General features: G+C 43.6%; 1 protein-coding gene across 4 annotated transcripts in view; it reads right to left on the bottom strand.

Moving 5' to 3' along the window:
- DEPTOR (DEP domain containing MTOR interacting protein) overlaps nucleotides 1-26,211 on the bottom strand; it is an 86,783-nt gene that overhangs the window by 30,701 nt on the left and 29,871 nt on the right. For all 4 annotated transcript variants that reach the window (XM_080582041.1, XM_080582042.1, XM_080582044.1 and 1 more), the window contains 3 exons: nucleotides 17,421-17,599; nucleotides 15,279-15,402; nucleotides 8,278-8,456 (listed from right to left, as the gene is read on the bottom strand). In XM_080582041.1, coding sequence (XP_080438167.1) covers nucleotides 8,278-8,456; nucleotides 15,279-15,402; nucleotides 17,421-17,599 — 482 coding nt within the window. The remainder of the gene's footprint in view (nucleotides 1-8,277; nucleotides 8,457-15,278; nucleotides 15,403-17,420; nucleotides 17,600-26,211) is intronic.

The raw sequence follows: 26,211 nt of genomic DNA, 5'->3' as shown, positions 1-26,211 counted from the left end.
TTTAGAAAGTACAAAAGCTTATTTTAATAAATGGTGTGACTCATGCCTTAAAAATCAAGCCATTTTCATAACTGGCTCTTTCCCCAAATCCCTCCCACAACCTCAATTCCCCGTGATTTTTAGGGCTGATAATCTGCACATCTCCAGCACGGTGATTAGTGTTTTCTACCAGCTGAATGCTGCAGATCCCAGCAGACAGTGGGCAGTGATGTACCCCAGCTGATCTGCATGTTCCCAGAAACATGAAGCCATCACTCGCTGATAGCTAGGGCATCCATGGCTGCTTTGTGTCAGGGAGCGGTGGGAAGGAGATAGAAGTTCCCCGAGGAGCCGATGAGCAGTTCTCCTCAAGACAGCAGAGGACAAGATCAAGTGTGTGCTTGTTTGTTTGGGTGAGTGTGTGCGTGTGCTGGGGTTAAGAGGCGAGGTTAGAAAAGCATTAGCAAAGTACACAGAATTCTCAGCGCTGCTATGTGAGGTCTTTTCCTACTTGAAGACACAAGCAGCACCGAACCCTTCCCAGCAGCGCGCAGCGTATTTCCAAGCCCTTCAGTGTAAGACAGCGATCCCAGTTTATCCTTAAGTAGACTGTATCTTCATACTGAGGTAGTTTGCTCTGTTAAAATAGAGTTAAGCCCAACCCAAAGCTGCGGGTCCCTTCTGGACCTTCCCCACTACCGGCTGCAGTGGTTTGCCCCTTCCCACAGCACGTCTCAGAAGACCATGCCAGTTTTGACCTCTGAAGTGACAGGAGTTTACCCCAAAAGAGTTGACATTGTACTGAAAACAAGTGGAGGGTGATGAGAAACATCATCAATGCGATGTGAAGCCCTCAGACCAGCTGTGGGAGGGAGGGACGGGGGCTGCTGGTTGCCCTGAGGGAGGGCATGGCCGGGCCGGCGGGGCTCTGCCGCTCCTTCTGGCAAGGCCTCGGCTCCAGCCCCACGGCCTTTGCTCCCTCACTCCCCTCTCCTAAGCAGAACTGGTGTTTGGAAGGGAAGGAAACAAAACAACGCTGCAAAACAACAGTTCCTTTAAAAAAAAAAAAAAAAAAAAAAGAACCTCTCCGCATGGATAGCACACAGCTTGCTGCGCTGATCTCCTCAGCGCCTCGGGCCTTTTGCCAGCTTGGTTTCTGCCTCTTGCCAGAAAAGCAGTGGAAGTGCGCGGCCACTTTGGCTCACGTGGGGCTTGGACGAGCCTGCAGGCTTGGAGGAGAAGGTGAGCTGCTCGTCCTGCAGAGCTTCTCGCTTTCAGCACGTCCTCGCCCCCGCTCAGCACTGCCACCCCGGTCACACAGCACTGCGGCTCCTGCCCCACCGCTCCTGCTCTCCTGCCCTTCACCAGCGCACGTGCAGCCAACAGAGAATAAATGACACTTTAATCTGCACTGGACAATGCTTTTCCCACTCCTCTCAAAGGCTTCCTGTTTTTCTAAAGCTAATCTGGCTTCTGCAAATGCATTTTCATAATGGCACCTATTCAGGTTAGTTTCCTTTTACACATTGATGAATTCCACCTGCTTGGGGCTACCTCCCGTCAAGGCAGAGGGACTACAATGCCCAACGAGCAGACAGCCTTCCATCTCCGACTCCTTGCACCATATAAACATGACACTTGCATTTCCACCTTTTATGAATGCGTATGTGCTGCGGAGACTGTAGATAAGCCCACCTGTGAATGCACTCACTCTGCATGCACTCACTCTTGGCGCTGCAGCTGTACTATGTGGGATTGTTTTCACATTTGGATTACCAGGAGTTCGCTGGGAGCAGACAATGGATCTAAGTTTGAACTGCTACAGTTTCCACTGAGCCTGCTGTATAAAACTGTAAGGCAGATCCTGAGGCTGAAGTACAAAATGCAGAGAGCTGTTCCATCTCATCCCAGCAAAGGGCGAAGCCAGTAAGCATGTCCTACGACTGACAAGTGTCCAGAGAAAAACTGTGATATAGAGAACCATGTCTCCTGAGCTATTGCAATGAAATGCAGTATATTCATGTAGCGAAAAAACAGTCTAGACAACTTTTATCCTGCCTTCAAAGCATAAGGTTTACAATACACAGGTGTCAAAAGTTCCTCGGGAAATGAAATACACCGAGTCTCCTGCTCCTATTAAAGCGGTGTGTTCTGCTCAGTGCATTAGCATTTCATTTTAGCTGCCTTAAAATAGGTATGCGGAAAAATGTTTCTAAATACATTTTGTCTTTCCAGTAGGTTTGCAATCTATTTGCAGTCTATTTTCAAATACGCGCTCCTTATTCTAGAATGAAAAGCCAGTGTTGAATCACACTCATTTCAGCAGCCTTTTCAGTTTGTATATGAGGATTTATCATCTTTAATTTAGCAAGTTTACAGAACACAGCCAACTGCTTTTCTCTGCTTCCAAATAAAGTATGGAAAGTACAGTCTGTGGCAAGGGAAGCAGAAGATGAAAAGGCCCATCTGGGTATCTTTTTTATGTTGCAGCTGTTAAGAACTGAAACCCATTCTCTGACAGAAAAATAGAATTCGGTAGTTAATATGAAAAGGCATGTTCATGTGTTATTTCCCTAATGTATAGACATGTGTGGCTCTTTCAAAAAAAATAAAAATAAAATAAAATAAATTCCTGCTTTAGATAAAGACAATTGCAAGGAGAGCACAATGAAGAGCTGACAGAATAGGAAGTTGGAAGATTATATACTCGTGTGCAAAGTTCTTATTCTCTTACATTTCTACCGGGGCAAAATCATGAAAAAATGCAAAGTTGTCTGCAGGTATAGCAAAAGCAGCTGAATTTACTGTAGGTGAGGTCGCTGTCCATATTCATGGGGACTACCACGGAAGGACTGCCATACAGATAAAAAAAAAAATTAGTGACACTGCCCGGCATCATCGCAGGAGGAACCAGGCTAATAATAGAAACAAAGTTATGCTGGAGGACTTTAAAGCCTAACTGAAGGCTTGAGTTTTACTGAGACAAATCAAGGCACAACCTGTAAAAGTAAAATCTTTTACAGTTTTTAGTACTATGTAGAATGGACTATACAGACTGAATGCTTTTTGGACTATATAGAATGAATACTTGGATATTTCCAACAGCTGCAGGTGTTAGATCAACCGTATAAACGATGTAAAAACCCGTGTGTTAACTTTGGAGGAGGAAATCTATGACCACTTAAGACAAGGATTTAGGGGATGGTTCAATGGCACTTGTAAATTGCTCACCGAAGTCGGTATTTCCAAGCATAGGGTTTCCAAAGAGAAATCTCAAATTAAGGAAGAATTTCACATAAACGTATTCACAGTATTTCACATAAACGGCAAATTTTCACTCATGAAATAAGAAATGTCAACTAATCATAAGCAATTGAGTATATAAAGTAAATTTAACAACTCGATACAATTTACAGAAATTTTAGGTGAGAAAGGAACACTTCTCAACAAAAGCAAAAGAAATAAATACATTGTTAGATATCTAATCTAATTCCACAATTTAAAGAACTTTCAACCGCATCATACATCTTGATGTATAAAACTAAATGCAGTGATCATCTTGTTCAGGGCAATTTTGCTTCACAAAGGTATGCAGTCCTTGCAGAGAAGAGGGAAAGTTAAGTACATGTTTTAAGACTTCTCTGCAGAGACAGGGAGATAGCATGTGTCAATATTTACTGTTCTCATTAAGTCACTACAAAATGTTTGTTTTCACCTCTGAAAGTAATTTGCACAGTGGAGTTGTGCTGATAAAGGATTGACGCTTGAGAGGTGGCAAGCACCTGCTTCTGTGCTGAGCAGAACATACGCATGCCTTGGTCTCACCGGGTCTAGCCAAGAGCAATTAGCTCAATTAAACTTTTTTAGGCTGAAAGGTATTGCAACTGGGGGTGAAGAGGGAAGGACGTAGATCATATCTGGGACATCTTAACACATGTTTTCTATCATTATAAAATCCTAGCACTAATCAGATGTTTCAAGCAAGGTATCTGCTAGCCAGTCACCTCCTGGAGAGATTTTCCCACCCCTCAGTCATTTAGGAAAGCAAAGTCCATGTCATTTTCAACACCCATCACATGTGTTCCTCTGCTGGTCTTGGGCTGGGAAGCTGCATCCGGAGCCGCTGTTGACTCACGCAGCAGGTAGGGAGCAGCGGGCAGCGATGGGAACCACCCCTCGCTGAATCGTGCTGCAGTCGCTGCCTAGGGAAGGTGCTGGGCAGATGTCAGATCCACCGCGTCAGAGAGGAAATAACACAAAGCACATGCGCTCAAGAGCAAGAAGCAGCTTGGAAAATAGCAACAGCAAAAGAGACAGAATGTGACTTGGCACGGGAGGACGAGCGCTGCTGCTCCGCCACGCACCTCTCGCAGGCACACACTGCGCTGCGTGCCCTGCAGGACAAGCACTCTGTATCTGCACACCACAACATGCTGAAAAGGATTTCAAAACGTTTGGCGGCTGCCACAGAGGAAATGCAAATACCCATCTTGAGAAGATGCTGAGAATGGATAAGTTACTCTTACTGGTATTAACCAGATTTTTAAAATGGAAAGTGTTTATCCCTTGAGTTTCCAGACCTTAAACTTTTCTGCAAGATGTACAGATGTTTCTTCATCCCCCAGCTTCTGTACCCAGAGAGTCCTGGAAGGAGGACGAGAGGACTTAATCTATGTCAGTGGTTCTCTGCTGCTGGGGCTGTAGGTGCAGGGTAAGTGCTGCAGGAGATGCCATAACCGACTAGCATGAGCCAAAAATGATGCCAGAAAGAGCCCTGTGCATACCCTCATTCCTCCTTGGATATCTCAGTATCCCTGTTTTCTAGACTGAGCAAGGTCTGTGACTGTGTGTGGCTGCTCATGCCGTTCTTTGCCTGCCCCCAGCCCACCCTTGCTTTGGTCTGATCTACCCCAGTGCCGGCAGACAGCTTTCTTCATCTCTTGCTGCATGTGAATTTTGACCACAGTAGTTAATCTGTCCCACTCTTTCCCTAGGAAGAAAAACTAGGAAAGATCCGGTCTCCTTGGAGGAAATTCTTACCTGTTAATTCTACAAAGCTCTGCGTATCTCGCTCACCATACTAGAAATTGGCTTTCACACAGCTGAGAAACGTGTTCTGTGCCCCTTTTGTCCTTGCTGTTCTTGAACGCCCATAGCCCTGTTTATAATTCCTCCCACAGTCATCATTCCTATATTCTGGCAAAGACCATCAGCGTTCACAATGCAGAATAATAACTACTGGCAATTACCCTGCCAATGCAAGCCATGAAGAAACGTACAGTGCACAATACGCTGCTACCTATAATGGTTTTATTCCACAGTACCTGGGGGTACCAGCCCCTAGGAAAGGACATCTGGCTCCTATTTCTGAGAACAGCGGTTTGTGGGTTATGATTTGTATGCACCCGTGGAATTTTTGAAGGAAGCAATTCAGAACTTAAGCACATTTCATCATTTTCATTTATGGCAGGGGAAATATGTATAGTTATACATGCCCGAAGAGATCAGGAGGATTATTTTTAAACTGAAACCTTTGATGTTTTTACAGCATTTATACAATTCCTCTTAAACCAATGTTTTCCTTTTTAAAATTAGCATCAGTGTTTGTTTCCTGTGTGAAACCTGGTTTGTGTCTGACCAATTAAAGTGAAGACAAATGTGACAGGAAACTGTTTTGAATACAGTACCTCAGCTGCAAAATATAACTTTTCTGAGTAATTGAAATGAAAGTCAGTATCAGTAAAAATAAATTGCACAATTCGGTTGTGGCTGGAAAATTACTACTGAGACTGGCAACTTGATACAACTATTTCTATTACTTTCTATTGCATTAGGCAAGGCAATAAATACTTAATAAGAATAGTAGAGCAAGTTTTATTTTATTCCACATTGTGCATATCAAACAATACTGCTAGCAAAAGGTTGCCTTTAGGGCAGGAAAATGTTTCATTCTCCATGCCTCTGCGGTCGAGAGCCTTTCTGCTGGCTCTGCCAAAAAGGATGCCAATTAGTGTCGAGTAACATTTTGGTACTGCTGATGCAATGCACAACAAAGGGAACATAGTATGGACTTGCTGTACTAAGAGATCAAAAATACCACTTTTATTCTGGTAATTGGACCTAGAGTTCAGTGAGAGGGAGAACAAGAGAACACTACTCCTGCCATTCCATGGTTTACATCCCCAGTTTGGTACCGGGAAGTCTCATTTCAAGATTGCCTGTTAGAGGAAGGTGACATTGTATAAACCTTCAAAACGCACAGATCGTAGCCAGATGCTCAGGTGAATCCCTCACCAGCTGTGTTAATTCCACTTGCTCTGTCACCAATATTCCTCATGCCATCTAGACAAATTGCTTCTGTGAAATCCAGAGGAGAATGAAATCTGTTTAGAAGCGTGCACGAAGCATGTTCACTGGCGGAGATAAATGTCAGGGACATTATTCAGTTTTATTGTACTTCCAGCTTCCCCAGCGGGTCCCACTGATCTGCCTCTGCCCATATAAAAGCAGAGTGAGGAAGATGACGGTACCTCGGAGAGAAGGCCACTTCACTCAGCAGTCAGTCAGTTCCCAGAATCCCTTCTTGTGGTCGCTTCATGAGTTTCAGATCTAACAGAGTGCTTTGCATATGATGCTGACATCCAAAGAGGATGGGCAGGGGATAAAACTGACCAAAGCAATCCCAAGTGGTAAGCAGTGACAGCATTGCTCAGGAATACCCCACAGAAATCCTGCTTGACAGGGACAAAACGACTTCCCTGACAATGGCACTGCTGATCATTTGCCATAGTTTAACGAGAACAATGTTTGATCTGCAATGATTAAACCTGACTTTCTTAGCTTTGCAGAGATTTCAATAGAAAAGTAAATCCAGCTTCACACCATGTATTAAGTCGTGACTTTATTTCCTCTGCAAAAATGCCAACATCAGCATAAACCTGTCTTCTTTTTTTCTTTTTTCTTTTTTTTTTTTTAAGGGATGTTTATTATGTGTATAGTACACAGAAGATGCTCAGGTAAAAATAGGAATTAGATCACTGCTGCTATAAAGAGGAGGAGTGGAATATCTTCCCTTAGTCAAGCCCCAAGCAGTTGGCACCCTATAAATCATAGGAAGCACAGGGGTAATTATAGAACTGGAAGCTGATTACTGTAAACATTCAGAAGTAGCTCCTAGTAAGTGGAAACTAAACATAATGTGAGCATGATCACAGTCATGAAGGAACCATGCAGGTCACTATACCCCCATCTTTTCTCTATTCCTTAAGACTAGGTTATCTCACAAAGCAACAAGCAAGAGAGTCAATCTAGCACCTTGTAGTTTAACAGCCTGTTAATACTGAGAATTTTGTTCTCTGTCAGAATTAGTGTTGATTTGACAACACTCTGATCACAAGGATCTGATTACTTTCCTGCTCGCATTAAGCAACACTGCTAGCAGCTTCAGCCAGTAGGTTCTGCCACCTTCCAGCACCCCATTTGTCACTCTCACGGGTGCTGCTGTTGCCTTTGTGGTGGAAAACGCCCAGTCAAAGAAGTCCAGCCTGCACTGAAATTAGATGATGTCAACACATGAAATGGGTTTTAATGCCGGGGGTGTTCATTTTGTCACTCTTGGGGCCACAGAGAGAGAAAACTGTCTCCTCCACCTTTAATACAGGGACCTTAGTGAAGGTGCAGCCACAGTGAGCTGGACCGTGACAAAGTGTCAGATTCCTGCCTCAGAGGAGTCAGACCTCCAGGACCAACACCACAACACTTGAGCTGAAAGCGATACCCTCTTTCTTACCCAAACATACCAGCATGATTATGCAACATGACCAGGAGGGAAGCTTGCTTTCTGACATCAGATTGTGCTCTGCTCCTGCCCTCAAATACTGTATCTTCTTGAGATACAAGTAGGAAGATACACAGAACGTGTAGTTTTTACTCTACATAAAGAATGTAGCTTATTTGTGCTTCTAATCCCTATCTGATCCTTACAAAGCTATTTACCTCAATTATAATTACTGCTGATAACAAGTTCTACAAGTTAATTACTCCAAACATAAGAACGTTCTTTTTCATCCATACACTTACATAGTCATTATACAATCCCAAATTCTAGTTTTCATCTCTATGTGAGGCAGAATTTTCAGAACTAAGACAAGTTTTGAAAAAGCCACCGTTTTGTTAAACAACTCCTACCTAAAGTTATCAAGAACACAGACATACGATGCCTAGAAAGACCACATAACTTTACCTGAAGAAGGCACCACAAAAAGCATAACTTTTGCCACCTGGCAGTAAGTGTCTCACCGTGCTGTATAATCCCATGCTCCAAAAGTCTGCGGCCAAGCTGCTCGGCTTCGGTCCTCGTCGTGGCCTCTCCTTCCTGGATGAGCCAGTCAATGAACTCTGATGCCACAAAGGTCCGCTCATACTTGACTCCTTCCTCTTCCCTGGCTTGCAAAAGAGTATTTTCAGAACTCATCAACCTGGTAGGGAAGGGAAAAAAAAACGATAGGGAAAATGATGCTTCAAAAAACAACTCCAGATCTATTCTGGCAAATCTCACTGATACCAAGCAAAAAGATGTGAACCTAACTTATTAAATCTTCCCTCAAGCTATCAATCGAAACTTAGTATGGGAATTATAGCAGCTCAGTTGGGAAATTTAGGCTTTATATACCTATATGAAGTTAAAGCTTTCTCTTTTTCCCTAAAAGAAAACAAGGTTCTTCAGCTTTGGATTTCCCATATTTAGTTCTTTAGCTTCTCTGAAAGTTAACATATAATTGACCTCAAAATAAAATCAGCCTAAAAGCACCAAGTTATAGCTAACGTGTTCAAAAATTCCTAATTAATTTTTACAGTCAGCAGGACTATGCCCCCAAGTCATTTAGATGGTTTTGAAAATTCTCCCTGTAAGCTTTAAAACAGCTGCAGAAAAATTCAAGAGGAAGAAAAAAAGGCAGCTCTGTGGTCTGGATGGTTGTTAAATATTTGGCTCCCACCACTCCGCGATGCAGCTGCAGCCAGTGAAATTGTACACCTGAACACATTTTGACATTGGAGATAATCTCTCAGTTTGCCCTGACACAAGAGTTAAGAACATTATGAGGTGTCTCCATATCTCCATGCAATTGGCACATATATAACTTAAAAACACTAGGAAAATTCTTCTCCATTCAAGGCACCTAAACAAATGATGCAATATAAAAACAAAAGGAAAAAGAAAAAAAAAAAAAAGCCTCATTATTTTGTTAATGCAAAAATGAGGTTGACATTTTGGAGGAGAAGAAATGAGAATCAGTCTCTTAATACAGAACCGCACTTTTTTGTTGGGAGACTGAGAAACACAGCCTCTTTATTCATTAATTTAATTATTATTCATAACTATTTTATTTACTATAGGCTAAAGGTAAGATTTTCAGAACAACAGTTCAAGAATGGCTTGTTTGAGTTTTTTTCCATGTAAGATTGTAAGTCTCCTCCCCTCACCAACTATTTGGAAATTAAAGGCACAACTGGACCACAATGTGAAAATTCCAAAAGCTCTTGATCTTTGCCCTTCTTATCAGAAAACTGAATTTCATATAAACCCATACATGAGTGATCACTTTCTTAAATTGCCAGTATGCCCAGAACTGATGGAAATCATGGGAAGTACAATAAATATATAACTTCACCTCTTTTGGGGGCTTCTGAATTCTGAAGTCCGGCACCAGAAATAGAGAACACAGAAGTTTCATTTGAAATTACAGTGAAGAGGTTTGACGGGACCTGCCCCTTGTTATTTCACCTGAAGGATTTATTCCAGTGACTTTAATGAGAGCTAACCAGAAGCCAGGGCTGGCTGGATCTGACCCCAGGCAGCAGATCAGCAAACCAGTCAAAGGCTGCTCTGCCACAGCTGCAGCTGAGTGGCAGATATAATGAACTGCTCCTGTCCACGTCGGTGTGTCGTTACCAACACCTCTGAGCTGAGTAAGGATGAAGAAAGTCAAAATTAGCTGAATTCAGGGATGGGGTCAAAAGCAAGAACGTGTATCATGGGGGACAAGATACTGACTCCAGAACTCTTGCAAAGGTTTTATTCTTTTTCATATTTTTATTTGCCTATGCATGCATGCAAGGCTTAGCTCTCTGTCCCACGCTAACCACACCTGATTTGGAGAGAGCTCCAAGAGACCATCTTTAAATGTCTCTTGTTCACCAAGCTTTTTTCCCCCTGAGAAATAAAAAGCAAACCCAAAACTCGTGTCTTTTATACCATCTGCTGCATGGTTACCCAGAACTGGTTGCCCAGGCGCTGCGGGCACCAAACAAAAAATCCTGAGGATTGTGATAATTGTTCTTTGATGAGCTTATAATTAGTTGACCAGCTCATTGAAGCACCAGATAGAGAGGTCCTTGAAAAAGTGATGCTAATCATTAGATTTTTACAGCCACAAAAGAAATCTGGAAAAATATCAAGTGGAAAAACACTCAGCTTGACATTTCACACCCTTCTGCATGTGCCCAGAATAGCACTGCAAAGGATTTGGACTTGTGAACAAACAGACACGGCAAATTGACAGTTTTACAAACCCAGAAACAGCAATCCACTGCTAACTGAAGTAAATCACTGTAACGCCACTGCTGTCAACAGAAGTGTACCAATTTCCATCAGCCAAAACCTGGCCTGGCATTAGCCAAAATTGGAAACTGCCTCTCTCTCTTCCATTTTCTGTGTGTTTCAAAAAACATGAGACCGTTTATGTCAAAACCTATTATTTGTTACAACTTGTGTTAACCTACATGAAAGGAATGTATTTAGCCAAACACAAAACATTTCAGAAGATTTTTTTTTACTTTGTTTTATCTAAATAACTGCACCAAAGGATAAATGTAAATTAACCGCTGATGAGGTAAAATGAAAGTGATTCAAAGAACACGGTCTCAAAATTATCTGAATGATTTCCTGAAATTAAAACCATAAAATCGCACTTTTCACTGTGAAATCTAACTGAAAGTTGAAGCTGAAGTCAATGTCATGAGATGACTCGTAGCTCCTAAAATTGACTGCACCAGAAACACTACTATCCTGCGCGCCTGACCTAAACCTACGAGAACCGCAAACATAATAAAAATATGGTGCCTGCACAACTTGAATTTAAAAAAAAAAAAAGAAACCCAACTATGAAAGGTCTGTGTTGGATTTATGTAAGACTTGTAGGAAGGGTTTTGTTGAACTGGAAACATGCTTATCTTATCCAATCTCTTTGGTCAGTCCTGCAGAGTATGAAAACTGATACCATCCTTGGGTCTAGTGAACTGTTCCCGAATTTTCAGGAAGACTTAAAGCGGTAGGTAATCCATTAGGTTTCGTCTGTAGTTATAAACCTGAAACTCAAAGCACGTTCACAGAAAGGGTTACCAAAGTTTGCACTGATGTGCAGGGAATCTGAGCTGTTTGATGATTTTCAGTGCAAATGAAGGGAGGATAGGGTCAGAGACTGATTTTAAATCTTCTAATCGGGCACCTACAGCCACCAACGGCATTCATGATAGGTAAGGGAGGTAATGCCATAGAGAGGACAGTACAGGCTACAAGGAGCTCTGTGGTCACATAGAAGGGGGACAAGGAAAGGTTGCTCCTCAGCTTAGGGACAGACCTGATGGCCCATGTTCCAGTGAGAGCACAGGGCATCTATCCCTCACTGCCGTCTGAATGCTGGGAACTTCCCTAATGCATCCCCTCCTCCGTCCATGCAGCAGTCTGCTCATCCTCCTAAATCATTTTGCTCATTTTACCCATCGAGGGTAAAAATCTGCGTGAAAGGTGTTGGATAACATCTGCAATGTTTGGCAAGCACAAGCTACTCTGGCTTCTGAATGTAACAGTACTCCAGCCCTGATGTGATGGGTGGGGAAGAGCAGGAAATAGTATTACAATGCGCGTCTTAAACCAGCAACACCTAAAAAACTTAGATACATTTCAAAATCATCTTGGCTTCAGATACATTTCCTTTGGCATAGTCACATTTCTCTTGAAATTAGGCCTACAGACATTTTGATAAACAAGTTGAATATACTGGCAACCGATTTCACATCTGTGCATGAAGACTTTCTCCAGTTGTTGCCTTTTAATTACTAGTTTAATTATGCTGAATTAATATTTTCTTTCTCAATGCTATAAGCAAAGACTTGTATTACCCATGTGCGTAGTTCACTGCAGAACTCTTTGTGCACTAGTCTGACGTTCAGTATTGGATTTTGAGTTTAAAATGCATCCGATGAAACTGTGAAGGTGTTGCTAATGGGGATGTAATGAAATCAGAGTGCTCTGCAGACTGGCTTTGCTACTGAAAACAAGTAAACCCAAACAGCCCAGGTATGCAGTCTTATCTCCCGCGAATACAAAATATTTCCAGTGATCCATGGAGAATTTTTACCAGCTTTGACTGTCACAGACCGGTTTTGAAATGCCATGTATTTTTAAGCTACACTATATTTAGCACTTGGGGCTGGTTCTAAAAGTTTCTGAACCCTTTAGATACGTTGCCTAGGAGCAACCACCTCATGAGGATGAGTTATATTTAGATATAGGTGCTGGTTCGGGTATTAACTCCTTTCCTTTTATAAACACCATTCTGCTGGTGTAGTGTAGGGTGAACTGGACACTAAAGCTTGGTTTGGAGATGGTTCTCCGTGCAGAGAAATGGGGATAGAAGCAGACACACTGGCAGACAGAGCTTTTCCTACCATGGCTCATTTCATGCAGGGGACTGTTATCAGCCTCACCAAGAAAAAAAATGATTTTGCTCACAGAAGCTAAAAACTGAAAACATGGTTGCAGTCTAGACACACCAATCAACTTCCCATAGCATGGGCTATGCCTGAGGGCAGTGTGTGTTAGAGACTAAAGGAGCAAATGCTGTGCTTCGTAAAGCACAGGAGATTTTGGAGATGGGCAGTCCAACTATCTTTCCCAGTGTATCCAATGAAGGATTTTTCCCAGTGGCGTATTTTGTGTTTTACCCAATTTATTTTTACTTTAATTAGTCACAGTCACAGAAATGACTCTTTGAGCAACCTGATTCAGTGGGAGGTGTCCCTGCCCATGGCAGGGGGGTGGAACTGGATGATCTTTAAGGTCTCTTCCAACCCAAACCATGCTGTGATTCTGTGATCCTAAATTTTACACGGCAGGTGCAACAAAAGGAGTGGCATTTACAGTTGTTTTTTTATATTTCAGATTAACTGCTATTTCACCAAACTGCCCTTCATAGCCTCCTAACCTTGAAGACAGCATTTACCACCAGCTTTTTAACCTGGCTTTGTCCTGACACCTGGTACAGAGTTCAAGTGAAGATACCACAACCCTGCTTTGGGGAAAGCTGCAGAGCTGGCGAGTTGTTCCGAAGGCACTTCCAACAACACGCCCAGTCCCCTGGCAGCAATGAACAGAGCAGTTGGCAGCCTTCCCTTGTTTTGCTGATCTTTTGCATCTGCCCTCTTGTGCAGGGGAAGCAGGAGGAATAGGCAATGGCGCGGCATTTCGGGAAAACCCTGGGACACACTAGCAATAGGGGACTGTCCAACAGGGGGTCATGGCTGTGTTTTTAGCCTTCTGCTTAACACCTTCCTCTATACAGTTGTTAATTTATTGCAGGAGGGAAACTAAACGACTCCAGCCAGAGGACTCAGTGTCTCTCACCAAGAGGGAGTGTGGGCAGGATTCAGCCCAGAGCAATACTTGAAGCTTTTTGGTAAATAACACACCGCAACTTTTGCATTACTTTGTAGCACATGCCAACATGCATTTTATTCACTCTGCTTGAAAGTGCCACGTTACAATCCCTACATCCTGAATAAAAATGTCATTAATTATAGATCGGGAAGTACGGTTAAGCTGCCTAGTTATTTGACGGAAGTAATCCAGTGGGATATTCAGTATCTCAGCACAATCATTAATTTCAAATCTTAATTAGATGTTCTTGGCTGAGGTTTATTTTTGCAACTGCTTTTGGTATAAGCTCTCTGATGCAGAAGCTTTGCAGACTGGAACAGCGAAGATTAATTTCACTCATTATTTAAAATCATAACTCCTGGTGAAGCCGTAGAGACGGAGTTGCAGAGAAATATGTAGCCACTTGTTCAGTATATTTTGATGTACTAAAGTTTTGGGTCTTGTGATTACAATTTTAGATGACCAATCATCCGGTTGTGGCTCTTTTTTTATAAAATAGAGTGAAAGGACTAAAATTTACACTGGGTTCTGACACAGGATGTGTTTACAAACCACAGACAACATAGTATAACAAATGCAATTTCATTTAAAAAAAAAATCATAGAATCATGGAAACATAGAATCATTTAGGTCGGAAAAGACCTCTAAGATCACCTGGTCCAACCTTTAACCTAGCACTGCCAAGTCCACCATTAAACCATGTCACTAACCACTACACCTACACATTTTTTGAAGACCTCCAGGGATGGTGACTCAACTATTTTCCTGGGCACCCTGTTCCAATACTCCACAACCATTTCAGTGAAAAAAACTTTCCTAATATCCAACCTAAACCTCCCCTGGTGCAACTTAACGCCATTTCCTCGTCTCATCACTTAGTGCTTGGGAGAAGAGACTGATCCCCACCTCCCTATAGCCTCCTTAAAGGTCATTGCAATAAGGTCTCCCCTGAACCTCTCTTTCTCTAGGCTAAACAACCCCAGCTCCCTGAGCTGTCCCTCATAAAACTTGTTTTCTAGAACCTTCACCATCTTCGTTGCCCTTCTCTGGACATGCTGCAGCACCTTGATGTCCTTTGTGTTGCAAGGGGCCCAAAACTGAACACAGTACTCAAGGTGCGGCCTCACCAGAGCTGAGTACAGGGAGACAATCACTTCCCTAGCCCTGCTGGTCACACTGCTTCTGATATAAGCCAGGATGCTGCTGGCCTCCTTGGCCACCTGAGCACACTGCTGGCTCATATTCAGCCAGCTATCGACCAATACCCCCAGGTCCCTTTCTGCTGGGTAGCTTTCCATCCTGTAGGGCTGCCTGGGGTCGTTGTACCCCAAGTTCAGAACCAGCACTTACTCTTGTTGAAACTCATACTGTTGGCCTGAGACCAAAGTGCTACAAGTCAACATGGTAGGAAAGCAAAAGGGAAATGTAAAGAGAGAAGGGTTACAAAATGAAGTCACGCGATTATGCAGGCCAATTACTGCATCATTTGGAAATCTCTGACTATACAAAAATGGATGAACAAGTACCATTTGCCTCCTGCAGTACTATTATTGACAGATGATGGATACTGAATGCAACGTACTTTTCATAGAGCCTTTGTCCTCTCATGAACACCTTCACCTCATTATCCAGCGGAAACGTCCCATCGTCTTTTCTGAAGCGGTAGAACAGTTTGACATCCTTGAATTCTTTATGCTCATCACAAACTGAAATGTAAAATGAAAAAAAATCTTCACAAGGATGCTAAAGGGTTGAGAATCCATTTAGCAGGTATCACCAGTGAACTACAAAGCAAGCATGAGTGGAGTCTAGCCTCCTGTATTTCTTAGCATACAGCCACATGCAGGTTTAATAAATGATAAAAGACTGAAGAAAACTTTCAGACAGGTAACAAAATTTCTAGCTGAGAGGGATCGGTGTTTGTCAGTTTCATAACTATAGCTATGAATAGCAAAAAAGCATCCATCTGTTAGATACCTGGAAAACCTTTTGATGTAAACAGTTTGTCTAAAAAGATACCAGTGCAGAGCAGCCAGTGATTTAAGGATTGGCAAACTTCTTAATGTTACTTGTACCATTTAAACAATGCTGTAGGAAAGCTGAGTCTCCCTGCAGAAACAGTCAAAATCAAAGCCTTCTGCTCACTTAAAATTGTCTCAATCTCTCTGCCATGCCAGCTAGCAAATGGGAGGTACAACAGGAGCACACTGAGAAAAACTGAATAAGAATTTGTAAGAGACCAGCTGATGGTGGGTTCCTGCAAATGCCAGAAGAGAGCTGCAGCAAGGGCATAAATTAACGGGAAGGCAATCCCAAGCAAGGGGCTGTAGCAGAGCTGTCAGCCCACCCGCATGGGCTCACGTGCAGCAGGAGCTGGTACTGCTTGCACTTGATGCTGGTATTGAAAGGATGCTCTGGGCTCCCTGCAGAACCTGATTAAACCTACCTGACTTTGCCCTCTCTAACTTCACTAACAATTTCATTAACTTCAATCATAACGCATGAAAATTTTCAATAGACACCTGCTTTATGTGTAATATACACACACACACGTATATAATTTGTATGAAAGTTACAGTGTGCAATTGGATTCTGAGGTAGAAAACATTTAAAGGTTGTTAAAGTTCTAAACAAGCACTCAGAAATAAAATATCTATTGCTCAATTAAATTAAGTCACTCAGGCATCCATGCAACTCTTCACTGACATTTTCTCAATAGAGGATTAAGTAGTCAGATTTGAATACCCTATAATTACTTTATTCTTTAACTATCTACCGTGAGTCCCAGTTTCCATAACAACCCAGAATTTTAATTTAATACCCAAGCAGAAGCTGTAGAAGTGGCACGCGTTCAGAATGTGCATTTCTTCCTTTAATTAAGGTGTTGTGAATGCATTGCTGATAGCAGCAGTATCCCTGCACACACAGTCACCCCTGCATAAAGTCAACAGTCATCTGTTAGCAGTTGCACTATTTCCTATTAAAAAAGAAACAAATTGTACATTTTGTGTTTTTGAAATAGGTAATGATACTTGAAATAAAGGGCTTGAATCTTCTTTGGTTTTGTGCTTTCCAGCCTCTTTGTGCACTAAAAGGCAACTAAATGCTACCACTGATTTGGTAGCCTCCTTTTCATAAGTGTGAATTGTTATTCAAGACGCTAAATGGAACAGGTCTCAAACAGACAACAAGTTTAGCAGAAAATTAATCAGGGCACAGTCGGACATCTAACTTTCTTGCAGCTGTAGCAGCACAAATGTTTGTGCAGCTGGTGCGAGGAACAGAGCTGGAGAACAAATCCCTGCAAGAAAGACAACTTTTTTTTTTACTGGCTGATTTTTCAGATGGGTTTTTCAGCTGGCAGGGGAGGACGGGGCTGTGTAGGGGGATCAGGGAGGGGAGGACAGCAGGCAGAGCCTGGTGGTGGCAGCAGAGGGGGCAGGATCCAGCTGGGGATGCTGGGGAGGCAGGGAAGAAGCAGCACCGTCTGCAGGGACTTCCCTCCTGTGCCAACATGGGGAACACAACTCTACACCCTGACTGCCTCTCCATGTCCCTGGGGAAACGGGGGGACTTGTGGAGCAGAACCCTTCAGGCCAGATACCCTGTTCCTGGCAGGGAAAGGACCCTACCTGTCCTATACCTGAGAGAAGAACAGGAGTGGGATTTCTCTTTGATTCACAACAGCCAATAAAATTTAGCTTAGAAGTGATATTGCGCTTACCATGATGGATAATGCTGTGATCCAACAACTTCTGGACAAGTTTAATTGCTGTCTCTCGGTCTGAGGCCTCCTTATGGTCAATCAGCCAGTCAATCAGCTCTTTGGCAACAAAGCAGTTGGGATACGTCTTGAGGTGGTGCCTCCGGTCCTTAATGACCTTCTCCTCGTGCAGTCGGAGCCTGCGGATCGAAAATCACCCTATGAGTTTGGTGCTCAAAGAACCTCTGCCACCAGCAAAACTGGGAGAAGAGCTGAGCCAGTGTGCCCAAACCTGGCTCACCCCGAGGGCTCTGCAGCTGTTGGACACAAGGGGAAAAGAGCCTTCCACCCATGCTGGCAATCCCCACAAACCGATTGGTACCATTTCAAACCCCACCCTTGGGAAAACTGGCTTTCTGTCCGGTGGAAAAGACTGAAAAATGAAGAACAGCAGAGCATATGAAGCACATTAAAATGCTTCCTGTCTGTCAATTAAACTGTCAATAATTTGGAATTAATTTTCCCATGTTGCCGCTAATCTGTTCCATGTCACTCTTTCATTTTGCAGTACCACTGCCATAGACTTTTTCTAAACCTCATACAGTTTTTTAAATGTAGTATCTGCATTGTTCAGGTAACTCCATTTTGCCTCCAGCTGCAAAAGTACAGCATTTATGATTTAAAATTCAGTCACAAAGCTGTTTCAACGTAATGTTATCTAGCACAAAAAAGTTGCCTCCTACTCTAAATAAAGGGAAACCTATTTCTTACTCTGCAAACTATTGGTAAATGCTGTCTATCTGCAACATTCCCTCATCATAATGAAAGCAAGGAGGCTGGCTGATTTTGAGACACTTAGGTCTGAATGCAAAATCTTGGCTACGTTACTAAAGGCCTTTGGGTCCTGCATCTTTATTTTTAGTCACTTTTTTCCAAACAAATATAATGAGTAACATCTGTATCAATAAATTAATGGACAGAGGTTTTTTTAAGTTGTTTAGCTTTCTGCTTTCTTATTTATTTCTTTTTGTTTTTCGTTAATAAATTTATTCATCCCGGTTTTGCAGCGCCAGGTATGTACACAGCAGTTAAGAAAACACTGAAGCCACAACTCTTGGGCTCCTACCTCAAGCAAAAATATTGCCGTTCATTTCCAAGTGCCCAGGGTGCTACCATGTAAATACTCTCACCGACTTGAATGAAGTTCTGAGTGATGCTGTAATAACTGTAGGGGCAACAACTCTCTCTATTTTCTTTATAGCACAGCAGGGTGTTAACCTGGGTCACGGGAAGCACAGAGTAGGAGTTCAGCCATGAGACCAACTGGCCTCTCAACGTGATTCCAGTGTGAAACAATTATTTCTCTTTAGAACCAAAGAAAGGGAAAACAGTTGGCTGAAATTGGTGACGACAGTGTTATTAGGGCAGTAGACAAACTTCTACCTAAAAATAGTAGCAAAGCAATGGTTTCGTTTTGCAGCGTTCAGCCTTGAACTACAGCGGAATGTCCAATCCGTGATATGAATTCAAAACCAGCTTTTGGAAGCATTAAAAAATGAAAACTTTTTTATTAAAAACACTAATAAATCAGATTAGTATTCTGGAAGGAAATACTGGTAAATATCACAAGCATCGTGAAAATCTCTGAGCTAAAATATCTTTGCTTAAAGCATATTTTCCAGATGTGCTCTAACAGCTGTTGCCATACTTAGAAAGAAAAGCCTACACAGCTCTAATTATAGAACGGGTAATTATCAGTATTTCTGACTGAGCTTTACTTTCAAAATATATTTCAGGTTTTGCTAATGTTCATCAAGTCTTATGCCGCACAATAATCTAGAAAAACAAAGACATGGAAAAAGCATATAATACATATGCAGACAGCTCTACCCACCTTTCAGTCACTGCTCTACGTCTTAATGAATGGTGTTCATCTGATACAAAAGGGAAAACCTGGTTCTACGAATCCTTTGCACAAACTCTTGGAGTGTGCCAAGAGGGGTACAGTATTCTGTAAATAAGCCAGTAGCCAAGAGAACCAAAATCGAGCACTTGTGTCTTAAATTCTGGCTGAAGGCCTTCCTGCACTTGGTAGTCTCAAGTATTTTAAGTTCTCTGTCCTGTCAAAAGATACGGGGTCCTTCTACAGCCTTCTTTCTTACGCGGAGCATTATAGGGTCTCTCTCAATACCCTTTTGCTTATATTCATGTAACTCATAGAAATTTCATTATCTTAACTGTCTCCACCCACTGGCTAACGTGGATCCAAATTTTCTAAGAGGTTACAAAATCATCAAGTCAAACAGAACATTGCCACATAAAGCTTCAACAAACCTGAAAAAAATATTTATGTACAGTTTCCACATACAAGTGGGTACTTATTCTACGGTGTATAGCCATCATGTACATGCTGAATTATTTCCTGCTAATTTGTTTGAAATGAACAAAGAGGGAATTTGTTTTTCTCCCTTGTATGCTCTCCTGTCTGTCAGGCTCCCTCACCTCTATGAATCTGCTAAAAATCAAATTTTATGGAGGAGAAGTAGCTCAATAAATTGAAATTGTGCCTAGCACACAGTACAAATGTAACCACCCCAGATGAAGTTACTGAGCTTACATTGCAGTACATAAATCAAGTTTAGGCCAGAACTCTAAAAATGTGTCAGTGTTCAGCCATATTTATCAGGAGCCAAATCAAATGGGATAAAAAGGGGGAAAAAATGTAACAGAATGTGATTATACACTGGAACCAAGGATCAAGCGAAGTGGTAAATACTTTATCCCTTGGCACCTGGAAATAGGCTTCTCATCAAAAGACCTCAATGTTTTTCCTGTACGTAATGTTACTCACTTTTCATCAGCTAGTCCACGTTATGGCTGGAGAAGATATCACTTGACACTAAGCGCATTTCTCTCGCTAGAAGATGTTTCTCACAAGAGCTGCTCAGGAAAATTAGCTGCCTTACCAAACCTGAGCAGCCTGAGGGGAGAAGAGGCAGAAGAGAAAGGGTGAACAACAAGGGGTCATGGGGGAAACCTTCATTCAGCAACCCCTTGGACTGGAGCTTATCTCCAGAAAACAATCTTGTGTACACCACTACATCATCCGTATGTAATTCCCTGCATTATTCAAGGTAACATGCTGGGTTTTGCATTTGGGCCCACGGTCTCTGCTACCTGTGGGATATGATGTGAGAACTAAAGCATTTGAGCCATTCCCTGTGAACTGGAACAGGCACATGCAACCCTTTAATATTTACACATTGATATCTATGGCTCATATTTGTTCTTACAACAAACAGAGACAGTCTGTATTTGCATGCATGCATGCCAGAACAGCTTTCTTGGGGCCTTGTCTAAACAGGAGTTGGTGCTAATGAATAATATGCGGGGACTCTTGCTCCAGATAAAAGTGCCTTCCTCCTGTGGAGTGTGGAAAGGGCTAACCTGAAGCACTGTGCTCCTGTTTCGCAGTGAATGTGGTCAGGGCTAGTCAGGAACAACGTTACTTGGTGAGAAGCCATTAGGCATTTTCTTTACCAACTGTCAGAAAAGTCATGAAAATGGAAAAATCTAAATTTTTGCTTAAGAAACAAAGAATCAGGACCTCATTTGGGAAGAAACTGCTCTCACGGCTACATGAAATTTGCGTTTTGTTTTCCACTAGGGAAAATAATGCTTTTTAAATTCTGTTGCATCTTTCTCTGAACCAACGGGTAAGGATTTCACAAAGGCAGTGACTGCACAAGAGCCTCACTTTGCTTTTAAAACCCACAGAAGGCCAATGTGCTGGCTGAAAACAGCACTGATTTCACTGACTGGACCACAGCTCAAATCTTTCACCCAGCTACTTCCCTCTCTTCAGTCTAGTAGTTTGTGCTTGGCTAACATCTACCTTGCAGAACACCACCCAGTCCTGATTTCTATGCATGAAAAGACAAAAAGCCTACTGCTCTTCTTGGTAGCTTTCTGAATAATTCATCTGCCATTCCCTGGTACATCCTATACTGTCCTTATATTTATTGTAGCAAAGATCAGTAAAAATGTGTAGGGAATAGTTTGGATACTGACACCTAATGGGCAGCACAGTATGAAGAGGAGGCTCAGGGGAGACCTCATTGCTCTCTGCAACTGCCTGAAAGGAAGGTGTGGGGAGCTGGGGGTCGGCCTCTTCTCACAGGTAACCAGTGATAGGACCAGAGGGAATGGCCTCAAGTTGTGTCAGGGGAGGTTCAGGTTGGAAATGAGGAGACATTTCTTCTCAGAAAGAGCGGTCAGGTACTGGGACTGGTTGCCCAGGGAGGTGGTGGCGTCACCGTCCCTGGGGGTGTTCAAGGAAAGGTTGGACGTGGTGCTTGGGGACACGGTTCAGCGGGTGACATTGGTGGTAGGGGGATGGTTGGAGCAGGTGATCTTGGAGGGCTTTTCCAACCCTAATGATTCTGTGGTTCTATGATTCTATATGGCTTTGACATTGTGCTCTGCTCATTCACTTCTTTTAACCAGTAAGGAGCAATGATACACACACATATGCACACACACATGCAATCATACACACACATATGCATACATACATTATATATATGTTTGTACATATTTTTATGTGTATATATATCTCATACGTATCACAGAACGCATAATTATAGAACTACTTCTCTTTTTTTTAATGGAAGAATACCAGCGAAGAGACCATTTAAAATGGATATTCTTAGCAGAATTTACTAATTACCAAACAATGTACGCTGATGCTGTAATTAGCCATGGCATGAGGCACGTCCTGCCACAGCCGCAGCTGATGAGTCCCAGCACTCTCACACGGTACAGCTGCACTACTCCCTGCTCCAGCGCAGGCAGTTGGCCGCAGCGACCGTGTCCGTACAGCCCAGCCCCAGCCCTGGCAGCCAGGATGCATTCCACTTCTGCAGCTTTACCACCTCCAGGCGAACTCTGAGCTGAGCCACACCGGATCCCTTGGAAATTAATAGTGATGCACAGAAGGGAAGAGCACTGAAGGTGGTTTCTGCCATCTTCAAGCTCATTCACAAGTTTCGTACATCTGGAATTTCTGTCAGAGGAGACTTACTTATTTCCAAGCAAAGCAAGTCACAGCATCCTTTGTGACAGGAATAAGTGGATAGAAAAAAACTTCTTGCCAAAGATGAGGATATTGGATGACAGTTAAGATCACGATGTTTCCACACCTCTTCTCAGATGACATCAGAGGTGCTGCACCAGTAAGTCAAATGTCTCCTTTCTATGGAAAACAGAACAGTTTTGTATCCTCCCAGAGGTCACAAAGTATGGCTTTTTTTCTAAAGGAGTTTTCTCCACATTTTTGCATGAGCTGTCTACAGCACGAGGTAGGTACTTACCAAAAGATGGCATTAGGAGCCTGATTCCCACTGGAAGTTAACACACAGGTCAGCTGCAGGCTCAGCTCATTACAGAGTAAGTGAGCATATGGCAATGTTTGCGCACATATACACACACAGGAAAATACAGAACGACATGAAATACTTAAGAATTATAATTCCCTTCACATTAAACTTCTGCCTTTTCACTGCCAGCATTAAAAAAAAAAAAAAAAAAAAAAAAAGTAGGTCAGTGATGATATAAACTTTGTACAGAGAGGCAATCATGAAGGTACTGTGCAAATGTGATGTGTGTTGCTGGGACAAGCATTTCCAGATGGGCTTGCCAAGTCTCAGCTGAAGTGTCAGCGGTTCACTGCTGCTTGTTCCTCTTTCTATTTATGCTTCAGCTCTGCAATCGCTTAGTTCTGTTACTTGATATTCACAGGAGCTAAAACACCCTTTACAACACGGGGTCATACTGGAAATAGGATGAGGATATTTCTGATTTGGTATCCGTGGCAGAGAAGAAACTCTACCATCTGAAATAGGGCTCGAGAGGGTGTCTTCACAGAATCTCTGGTTATCAGTTCTCATCACTGTGTCTATCTCTGTTTCTTTTTGCCCACAGCCATGCCGTCAATGTGAGGAGATGCCAGAGCACAGAGCCAGATGGAGAGATCTCAGTCAAACCGCCTCTTGGCGCATGGAGGAAAGCCCAAAGCTTCCAAAGAAACGGCGATCCCACAGTGCTTCTGTGACTTCCAATGAGATAGCGGGGATGCCTCTTTCTGAAGTCCTTGTTTATAAATTTGGAAGGTAATAAGGTCACTGAGCATGCCCAGGGATATCCTGAGTACTCTCAATGCCCTACTGACTTGGCCAGGGGTCAAAGCAAGCTCTGGGGAGCAGACCCAAGCATGGAGCAGGGTCTAGGATGAAATCAAAATGACATCTCTTGGAGAGACTCTTTCCGCTCACAAACTCAATCCAGAAATATCAGACCACAGCCTCCGTGGTGATTACTCTAGACTGTGTGTCTAGGAAATGTGATCCGTGTGTTCGTATTGATCTGTCACAAAATACAGACTGCTTACAAAACCAAAGTTGCATTCTTAAAACTCAAAGGTGCAATTATCTAAGCTTGTATCTGGTCTTCATTTAAAACAGCACATCATAATATCGTTGATCTGTTTAAGCAGTGAATGCAAATAGGACCTTTAGACAACATTTACGTCAAGTTTTGGAACGCCTATGTAGGCATTTTTCTAGGGTTTGACTCTGTAAGGGAAAGGAATGTGTACAGTGGACTGCTGATGCCCTCTGCTCTTCTCTTCATGCTGTGATTCACAGATTCACAGATTTCTCTAGGTTGGAAGAGACCTCAAGATCATCGACTCCAACCTCCGACCTAACACTAAGTACTCCACTAAACCATATCCCTAAGCTCTACATCTAAACGTCTTTTAAAGACCTTCAGGGATGGTGACTCCACCACCTCCCTGGGCAGCCCGTTCCAATGCTTAATAACCCTTTCGGTAAAGAAGTACTTCCTAACATCCAACCTAAAACTCCCCTGTCGCAACTTTAGCCCATTCCCCCTCGTCCTGTCACTAGGCACGTGGGAGAATAGACCAACCCCCACCTCTCTACAGCCTCCTTTCAGGTAACTGTAGAGAGCGATGAGGTCGCCCCTGAGCCTCCTCTTCTCCAGGCTGAACAAGCCCAGCTCCCTCAGCCGCTCCTCGTAAGACTTGTTCTCCAGACCCCTCACAAGCTTGGTCGCCCTTCTCTGGACTCGCTCGAGCACGTCCATGTCCTTCCTGTAGCGAGGGGCCCAAAACTGAACACAGTACTCGAGGTGCGGCCTCACCAGAGCCGAGTACAGGGGCACAATCACTTCCCTCGACCTGCTGGCCACACTGCTTCTTATACAGGCCAGGATGCCGTTGGCCTTCTTGGCCACCTGAGCACACTGCTGGCTCATATTCAGCCGACTATCCACCAATACTCCCAGGTCCTTCTCGGCCAGGCAGCTTTCCAGCCACTCATCTCCCAGCCTGTAGCTCTGCTTGGGGTTGTTGCAGCCCAGGTGCAGGACCCGGCACTTGGCCTTGTTGAACTTCATGCAGTTGACCTCAGCCCATCGCTCCAGCCTATCCAGATCCTCCTGCAGAGCCTTCCTGCCCTCGAGCAGATCGACACACACACTTAGCTTGGTGTCGTCTGCAAACTTACTGAGGGTGCACTGGACGCCCTCATCCAGATCATCGATAAAGATATTAAAGAGGACCGGCCCCAGTACCGAGCCCTGGGGGACTCCACTAGTGACCGGCCTCCAACCAGATTTGACTCCATTCACCACAACTCTCTGGGCCCGGCCATCCAGCCAGTTTCTAACCCAGCGAAGCGTACGCCAGTCCAAGCCCCGAGCAGCCAATTTCTTGAGGAGAATGTTGTGGGGAACGGTGTCAAAAGCCTTACTGAGGTCAAGGTAGACCACGTCCACAGCCTTTCCCTCATCCACCAAGCGCGTCACTTGGTCATAGAAGGAGATCAGGTTCGTCAAGCAGGACCTGCCTTTCATAAACCCATGCTGACTGGGCCTGATCGCCTGCTTGCCCTGCAAGTGCCGCGTGATGACCCTCAAGATAATCTGCTCCATGAGCTTCCCCGGCACTGAGGTCAAACTGACAGGCCTATAGTTCCCCGGGTCTGCCCTCCGGCCCTTCTTATAGATGGGCGTCACATTGGCTAGCCGCCAGTCAACCGGGACCTCCCCCGATAGCCAGGACTGCCGATAAATGATGGAAAGCGGCTCGGCCAGCTCCTCCGCCAGTTCTCTCAGTACCCTTGGGTGGATCCCATCCGGCCCCATCGAGTTGCGCACATCCAAGCTCCGTAGCAGGTCGCCAACCATTTCCTCATGGATAGCGAAGGCCACATCCTGCTCCCCATCCCCTTCCACCAGCTCAGGGCACTGGGTGTCCGGAGAACAACCGGTATTGCCGCTAAAGACTGAGGCAAAGGCGGCATTAAGCACCTCAGCCTTTTCCTCATCCTTAGTAACTAGGTTTCCCCTCGCATCCAGTAAAGGATGGAGATTCTCCCTAGTCCTCCTTTTCGCGTTGATGTATTTGTAAAAGGATTTTTTGTTGTCTTTAACGGCAGTAGCCAGATTGAGCTCCAGATGAGCTTTGGCCTTTCTAATTTTCTCCCTGCACAGCCTCGCTACATCCTTGTAGTCCTCCTCAGTGGCCCGCCCTTTTTTCCAAAGATTATAAACCCTCTTTTTTCTGCTAAGCTCCAGCCGCAACTCTCTGTTGAGCCAGGCCGGTCTTCTTCCACGCCGGCTCATCTTTGGGCACGTGGGGACGGACCGCTCCTGTGCCATCACGATTTCCTTCTTGAGGAGCGCCCAGCCTTCCTGGACTCCTCTGCCCTTCAGAACCGCCTCCCAA

This window comes from Anser brachyrhynchus (genome assembly GCF_964034855.1).
Source record: "Anser brachyrhynchus genome assembly, chromosome: 2".
NCBI classification, from domain to species: domain Eukaryota; kingdom Metazoa; phylum Chordata; class Aves; order Anseriformes; family Anatidae; genus Anser; species Anser brachyrhynchus.
The sequence above is the reverse complement of the archived record's forward strand: the minus strand, read 5'-3'. Positions and strand labels throughout refer to the sequence as shown.